This window comes from Coregonus lavaretus (assembly GCF_964263955.1).
Source record: "Coregonus lavaretus genome assembly, chromosome: 34".
NCBI classification, from domain to species: Eukaryota; Metazoa; Chordata; class Actinopteri; order Salmoniformes; family Salmonidae; genus Coregonus; species Coregonus lavaretus.
In genome coordinates this window covers 18,564,779-18,572,706 of record NC_140021.1, presented here as the reverse complement: position 1 = coordinate 18,572,706, position 7,928 = coordinate 18,564,779, and the positions used below count along the sequence as shown (strand labels likewise).

Sequence of the window (7,928 nt, the reverse complement as noted above, 5' to 3'; positions counted from 1 at the left end):
TTATCCAGAGCGACTTACAAATTGTAAACAGACTTTTAAAGGTAATTTACGTCTGAGCCGACATGCACAGCGTTTCCCATGAATGCAATCTCTGAACGTCATGGAAAATGCCTTTAAAAGGCAAATTGTCACCTGTATAGTGCTCTGCCCTATAACACGCTTAGGATTAAATCCCGGCCTATATCTGTCAGTCAGGGCTAACCCACCTCTCTTTTACTCCAGTGAGTCAGTATTGACAGAGTGGCGTATGGACTCCTTCAGCTGGAAAACAGTAAAGAAATGTGACAAAATGTCATATTATCAACACAAAAATGTAAAGCAATACACAGTCGATACATTTCTGTATCCTCTGTATTTTGGTCCAGTAAACCTGAAACTACATTTTGATATGTGGTTGTGTATGTACCAGGGGTAAAAGGTCCCTTACTCTCTGGATGAAACCCACAATGTCCAGTTTGTCTGGCTTGGTGCCTGTAGAACCATGTTTTAGCCTCTGGCCCATAGAACCGGAATCTGTCAGAGTTGGTCTGGACTCCAACTCCCAGGTGGCCTGCGATGAGGGGCATGGCCTGGACATGTCCGTCAAAGGCAGCCAAGGCAGCAGGCAGCACTGAGTGGCCATGCTCCTGGAGGAGGCGGAGCCAGGGGTGGATGTGGTTGTGGGGGTCAGGGGGAGGAGCCTCAGCTGGGTGTATAGGTGGGATTGTTCATCGAGTAGTCTGTGCATCTTCTATGGAACCGAACAACATCACAATTCAATATCAGTTCTCAGATATTTGTTTTTATGCCCATTCATGCTGTCGTCCATGGCTTTGAAATGCTTATTCCTTTGGATATTGATTTCGATCTCTAGTTTCTGTCACATGCAGTACACAATAACAAATTTTTACTAACTGCTGTAATAGAAGGAAAGTGTAAAGGGGGTTATAGTTCTGAAGCAAAGTAGAAAAACTAGCTAATGTTTTAATTTCTCACTAATATAATCCACAGTAAGGGGTGTGTCTGTGTAGTTTACCATTTTGAAGCTGTCGTCATAGCGATGAACCAGGTCAGTGAGCTGCAGTTCCAACTCTCCTGCTTCCTGTTTCACAGCTCTCCTCAGCTCCAAGATGTCTCGCACTTCCTCTCTGAGACAGGACACAGGCGTAGGGACAGAGGACACAAAAAGGTGCCACCATAATATGTCAAATCTAAATCATTAGCCAACAAAACAGGGTTGAGGTCAATATAATTTAAATTCAGTCATGACATGGAACTGACCCCAACCCTGCAGCATAAACATAACACTAAAACCATCAGTCTCAAACTGTCCTCATTATACCCAAGCCTGCTCAATGCTCACTCTAAATTAGATGGTATGAGTGAGGTGAAGTAGCTCAAAGTGTCCGCTAGAGGGGGTATTATATACCTGTCAGTGTCAGAGAGTGAGCTGTACACCGAGGCCTGGTTTTCTGACAGCTGTTCCTCGATGTCTGTCAGGACGCAGCGGAACTTCCTCATACAGCGCATCATCCCCTCCAGCTCATCCAGGGAGTACTGCACATGAGAGAGGATAGAGACAACACAAAGTCAGGAATACTGTACAGTGAATCAGCGCATATGTTTTTGCCTATCAACCAAATTGCAGTGGCAGTGGTTAACTCGAAGAGGTTGATTATTAAACCAATTAGAACAGCCAATGGACTCAATACAAATATGAAGGCCATAGATGTTTAACTCAGATGAACTCCATACAGTGTAGATGTTGTTCTCAGAAGTATGAAATTCAGCTGTTCACAAAGATGGATTTCAGTAGCCTACTCAACATGTCATTTCCATCAGAGCACAATGGTGGTCAGCTTCATAGAACAGGCATTACGTGTGAGACAAAAAAGGGTCTACTAAAGACTCAAGTAGCAACCCCAATCCTTTTGACCCTTCTGGGTGAATAGGACCTTTCATGTAATTTTATTTTATTAGAAGTGAGCTGTGCTTGAGGCCACTAAAGAGCCAGAGAGAGAGTGGTGAACTTCCTCCTCTACTGCTGCTCATCATGCAAAACAGGCATTCACATGCAAATGACCCCTACTGCGTATGAAACCAAACCGCCATCTTTAGACAGGCCAATAAAGATTCTAACATGCAAAGAGGCTTTGGTCATCATGTCAACAGGAAAAACCCATATAATGTGCCTCAGTGCCTTCCTTATTCTATAAATATTCTATAAATATATAGATAATGAATTGAATAACTCTTTTAATGATCGGATGTAGCCATAGAAAGGGCACTTTTATTGCAGACATTTTGTAAAACTTGTGTTTATGAGTGAGGCTGCATTATCATTTAGTCTTGTATTTGTCCGGATATTATCCTGTGTGAATCAAGTTAAGGTTTGCCAAGAGAGAGTAACTGAATTGTGTGTGTTACTTACAGGGAAAGCTGAAGCGGAGGACGGTTTGAGGCGATTGTTTTGAGAACAGCAGCTACAGCGATTATCACAGGAGCAGCAGCAGGAAAGCCCAGAGAACAGGGCTCTTTCCCACCGTCTATCCTCCTCCTCATCCCCCACTTCTTCCCCCTCTTCCTCCTGCCACACCCCTGTGTCCAAGGAGGTGGACTTCATCTGGGAACTTCCGGATCTTCGTGAACCGTCGCGAGACAGCCACCGATTGGACGATGACAGGGAGGGGGAGGGACAGGAGGACGGGAGGGATATCGTCTCAGGCGTCATGACTGCCTTTGCCATGGCAACCGCAGTGTTTCCATGTTCTGCAAAGTGGGAGGCTTCAGCATCTGACCACGCCTTCCTGGAGAAGGAGCTCCGCCTCTGCCGGAGCGTCAGGTCAGTCAGGGGGCGGGACTCGAAGGAAAGGCCGAGCGGGGAGGGGGTGTTGGGGACGCCACCGCTCCGGATGGCAGAGTGGGAGACAGAGGGCAGAGAGGAGGGCATCTGGACAGACACAGACCGGCCTGACCTGAAAGCACCTCTGTGGGGGATGACTGGGGTTGGGGCCTGGGCTGGGGCTGGGGTTTGAGATGGAGCTACGGTTAAGGAGTGGGCTGATGGTGAGTTTGGAATTGAGGATGAAGTTGGTGTTGGTGTTGTGGTTAGGGTTGATAGAGAATGGTTTGGGATTGGGGAAGGGGCTTGGGTTGGAGATGAGCTGGATGCTGCCGGAAAAGCTGAGGCTGAGGCTGGAGATGGGTGTGGGCATGAGGCTGGGGATGGAGATGGTGGTGGGGATGAGGCTGGGGATGGAGATGGGGGTGGGGATGAGGCTGGGGATGGAGATGGGGGTGACACTTGCTCTGAAGGTGAGGTTAAAGCTGGGCCTGTAGGTGAGTCTGTCGATGGGTCTGTAGATGGGTTTGTTGGTTGATCTGGTGGTGGGACAGGCTCATGGACAACCAAGCTTGAGGATCCCTCTGAAATCTCTGAGCCACCTGTTTCCCAGTGCACTGGGGAGGGAGAGGAGACAGAGAGAGGCTCTGCTGGGGAGAGAGAAGAGGCAGGGATTAGCTCTGCTGAGAGGTTAGGGTCAGATCCTAATAGAGGATCTTCAGAGGACCGGTCCTGACAAACAGAACCAGTCTCAGAGCCTTGATCCACCACCTCAGGAACAGCAACAGGACCCAACACTGGACCTTCTGAACCAGAACTATTCTGTACTTCTGTCTTCATCTCTGTCTCTTTCTTCATCTGCACCAGAACCACCGAGTCCATCAGAGGGCCTTCATGTGACCCAGAACAATCGGTGTCCTGATCACCAACAGCCTCTGTTTCTGTCTGAACATTGCCACTTTGTTCCGCTATGTTATTTTCCTCTCCTACTATTGGAACAGCTTCCTTTGATTCCACAGTAAAGTGTTCTGTCTCTGTGTCTGTTTTCATAATAATAATAACATGCCGTAACGGAGAGTCTGGCTTATGACAAGGTGCACCACAGTCCGAAGAGAATCCATCTTCCCCAGTGACAGTCTTTTCCATTAGGCTTGGCCTGAGTCCAAAAGCAGAATTAGTCATCTCCAAGGCATCAGGAGAAGCAGAGAGGAGGGAGTGGGCTGTGGGGGAATCCTGGTGTCTGGGTGTCTCCTCTGTAGGGCTTGTTGTCTCTGGTCTGTCTAGAGGAGACTCTGGTCTTGGGTGGCACGTGGAGAGGGAAGGAGAGGAGGGGTCCAGGGAAGTGGATGGGGGGGACGAGGGGGGTGAAGGGGTGATGGGAGAGGGGCGGTCAAGTGAAGCTCCTCTTACAGTGATCTGGCTGTCAGTGCTGCCTCCAGATATTCCTGACAAAGCCTTAAACAACAACCAAACACATTGTCAGTTTAAATGAATGAATGACCTAAATTGTGCACCATGAAATAGACAGATTATCAGTTCAATAATATATTTTAATATTTTGGGCTGGTGAAGTAGTATAAGTTAGTAGTAATAACTTAAAGTAAGTTTAAGTAAGTCAGTAGAACTAACTTAAAGTAACACGCCTAGATTGTAGCACTTCTAGAATGTTATCCGTGTAACCTTCATGAGCTCGGGTCCAGGTGAGGGATGCTGGGAAAAGGAAGGGATGAAGGGCTCTTCCAGGAATCCACTGCTGTCAGACTGGCAGCTGTTAGTCCTCATCACACACACTGCTACGGAGGGAAGGGGGAAGAGAGTAGAGAGAGAAGAGAGTAGAGAGAGAGAGAGAGAGAGAGACAGAGAGAGACAGAGAGAGACAGAGAGTAGAGAGAGAGAGACAAAGAAAGAGAGCGAAAGAAAGAGAGAGAGTTCATGAAAAATTACACAACTTTAGTAATATCCTTTAGTTAGACTCATCATCCGGAGTATAAAGGAGAACTATGACTCGGGATAATAAACAGAACTTCACCTTTGCTTGGTGAATCAACTAAAACTTATGACACAATTTGCTTATTCAGTTAGCAGTGGAGGCTCCTCAAAAGGAAGAAGGGGAGGACCATCCTACTCAGTGAATTTCAGTAAAATACAAATAGTGAAACATTTAAAAAAGTTATGCTTTTTAGATAAAACTATACTAAATATATTCACGTCACCAAATAACTGATTAAAACACACTGTTTTGCAATAAACAGGTCTACAGTAGCCTCAACAGCACCCTCTAGGTTAGCATCATGGTATAGCCAGAGGACAGCTATTTTCCATCCTCCTCTGAGTACATTGACTTCAGCACAAAACCTAGGAGGCTCATGGTTCTCACCCCTTCCATAGACTTACACTGTAATTATAATGACTTCCGGAGGACGTCCTCCAACCTATGAGAGCTTTTGCAGTATGAACTAACATCTTGTCCATCCAATCAAAGGATCAGAGAATGAGTCTACACTCTAAAAATTAGGGGTTCAACAAGGGTTCTTCTAAGATCCTCAAAGTTCTTTGAAGAACCTTAGGGTTCATGGCACTGAAAATGGCCCCCAAAAGGTTCTTCCAAGAACCCCATAGGAGGTGGGGTTAATCAAGGAACCTTCTTAGTTGGTGGAAGTTCTTGCAGGAACCTAACTGCCCAACTGAAACATTGGGATTTGAATTTGAAAGGACAGCAGGTGCAGGCACTTACAATTGAAGTTGGAAGTTTACATACACCTCAGCCAAATACATTTAAACTCAGTTTTTCACAATTCCTGACATTTAATCCTAGTAAAAATTAACTGTCTTAGGTCAGTTAGGATCACCACTTTATTTTAAGAATGTGAAATGTCAGAATAATAGTAGAGAGAATGATTTATTTCAGCTTTTTATTTCTTTCATCACATTCCCAGTGGGTCAGAAGTTTACATACACTCAATTAGTATTTGGTAGCATTGCCTTTAAATTGTTTAACTTCGGTCAAACGTTTCAGGTAGCCTTCCACAAGCTTCCCACAATAAGTTGGGTGAATTTTGGCCCATTCCTCCTGACAGAGCTGGTGTTACTGAGTCAGGTTTGTAGGCCTCCTTGCTCGCAAATGCTTTTTCAGTTCTGCCCACCAATTTTCTATAGGATAAATTCTATAGGTACACCTCCAATTGACTAAAATGATGTCAATTAGCCTATCAGAAGCTTCTAAAGCCATGACATAATTTTCTGGAATTTTCCAAGCTGTTTAAAGGCACAGCCAACTTAGTGTATGTAAATGTCTGACCCACTGGAATTGTGATACAGTGAATTATAAATGAAATAATCTGTCTGTAAACAATTGTTGGAAAAATTACTTGTGTCATGCACAAAGTAGATGTCCTAACCTACTTGCCAAAACTATAGTTTGTTAACAAGACATTTGTGGAGTGGTTGAAAAACGAGTTTTAATGACCCCAACCTAAGTGTATGTAAACTTCCGACTTCAACTTTAACTGAAAAATGTAAAGATCTCCTCAATTTTAGGTAAGGTTTGTCCCTTGCATGATTTAAATGTATATTGTTTCATGATGATACCATCTATCTTTTCATATTTGTGCAAATCTTTCTAAAACAGAAAATGGACACAATTCAATGGATTTCAATCAACAAAGAGGTAAGAATATGTTGAAGGCTAGCTGTATTGGGTGCAGATGACTGAACTGCTCACTTTTGTGTCTGTAGGTATACAGACAAGGAGGCATACAAAGGTATGTTAATTGGTATTGGTATGTTATGCAGATCACATGTACCATCCTCCCCCCTTACCTCTTCAATGAAAATCCCATCGGCCTCTACATTATGGACAAGGTATGTGTATGAAAACCATTATCAAAACAGTTTTTTTCATTCACATTTACCACAAAAACCAAGGTATGAATACTGTTGTGTGCATGTTTTGCAAAACGTCTGTATAATTAAAAAAATTTGGATTCACAGACTTCACCCTCCATACACCTCTGCTGAATATAACAGGAAACCTGTTCGATCACCATGCACTGCAAAATCATTCTGGCTATGGATATGGAGAACATCAACACATTAACATCAACACACCAGAGGATTTACCCACTGGACTTGGGGCTCTGATGGGAGTTTACCTCATATTTTGAATTTTTTATTCTGCTTTGCCACTAAAATCATAATAAAAACGGACAACTAAAATATTGTGTTATTGTTGTTATTGTTATGCGTATTATTATTAATAAAAATAGGGGAGGGTAGTTCAAAAATTAACCCCAAAAGGTTCTTTGAGGATCCATTAAAATGTGTTCTTTGAAGAACTTATAGGGGTTCCCCCACAGTTACAATTTAAAGAACCCCTAAAAGATCCTCCAGGGACCTTTACTTTTTAGAATGTAGTACTAACTAAACTGCTTGCTCTACACTGTACTGTGTAATTGTACACACGGATTGTATTGTGGGTTAACTAACACGTTAGTTCTAGTCTGTTGACTAAAACGTTAGTATGGTGACAATGATGTAGGATGTGTAGCAGTTGTGGTATGAAGGTTTGGCTTGGAGAGGTTTTTGCGCCTGGTCACAGACAGCTGTTGTGTTGTGCACTGAAGTCCACAAGCAAAGGGAAAATGTGAGAGGAGGAGAGATGGTAGATGCAAAATGGAATTATACAATGAGCAAAGTGAGGATGATGCTGTAAGTGGCTGCTATGAAAGTGAACTGTGTGTGCGGTTGATCAGGGTGTATTCGTTCCGCCGATTCTGTTGCAAAATGTTTCTTAAACATAATCAAATGGAACGAAACGAGGAGGGATCTACCTGAATTTGACCAATAGAAACTCTTGTTTAAGTTTTGCAATGGTTTGGACTAATGACTACACCCCAGTTTAGCTATTTGCAGGCATGAGTGTGCAAGGCGGTATTGAATGTGTCACTGTCTGTCACCTTGATTACACCAATTTGTCTTTCGACCTGTGCACATTATAAACTTCCATTTGTAGGCTAGATTGTAGCAACCTCATGATGGGTATAGGGAAAATTTGATTATCATGTAGTAGCCTTAACCTGTCGATGTTACATTGAGCTGGGAAAATGGA

General features: G+C 43.7%; 1 protein-coding gene across 1 annotated transcript in view; it reads right to left on the bottom strand.

Moving 5' to 3' along the window:
* Window positions 1-598: 598 nt before the first annotated feature.
* Window positions 599-7,928, bottom strand: part of itprid1 (ITPR interacting domain containing 1) — a gene marked incomplete at both ends in the record, with an annotated part of 57,570 nt that continues 50,240 nt past the window's right edge. Inside the window, 7 exons of the mRNA XM_084152137.1 lie at window positions 599-730; window positions 1,016-1,127; window positions 1,409-1,536; window positions 2,411-2,885; window positions 2,965-3,360; window positions 3,549-3,679; window positions 4,502-4,614. Of these exons, the coding sequence (XP_084008263.1) occupies window positions 599-730; window positions 1,016-1,127; window positions 1,409-1,536; window positions 2,411-2,885; window positions 2,965-3,360; window positions 3,549-3,679; window positions 4,502-4,614 (1,487 nt within the window). The remainder of the gene's footprint in view (window positions 731-1,015; window positions 1,128-1,408; window positions 1,537-2,410; window positions 2,886-2,964; window positions 3,361-3,548; window positions 3,680-4,501; window positions 4,615-7,928) is intronic.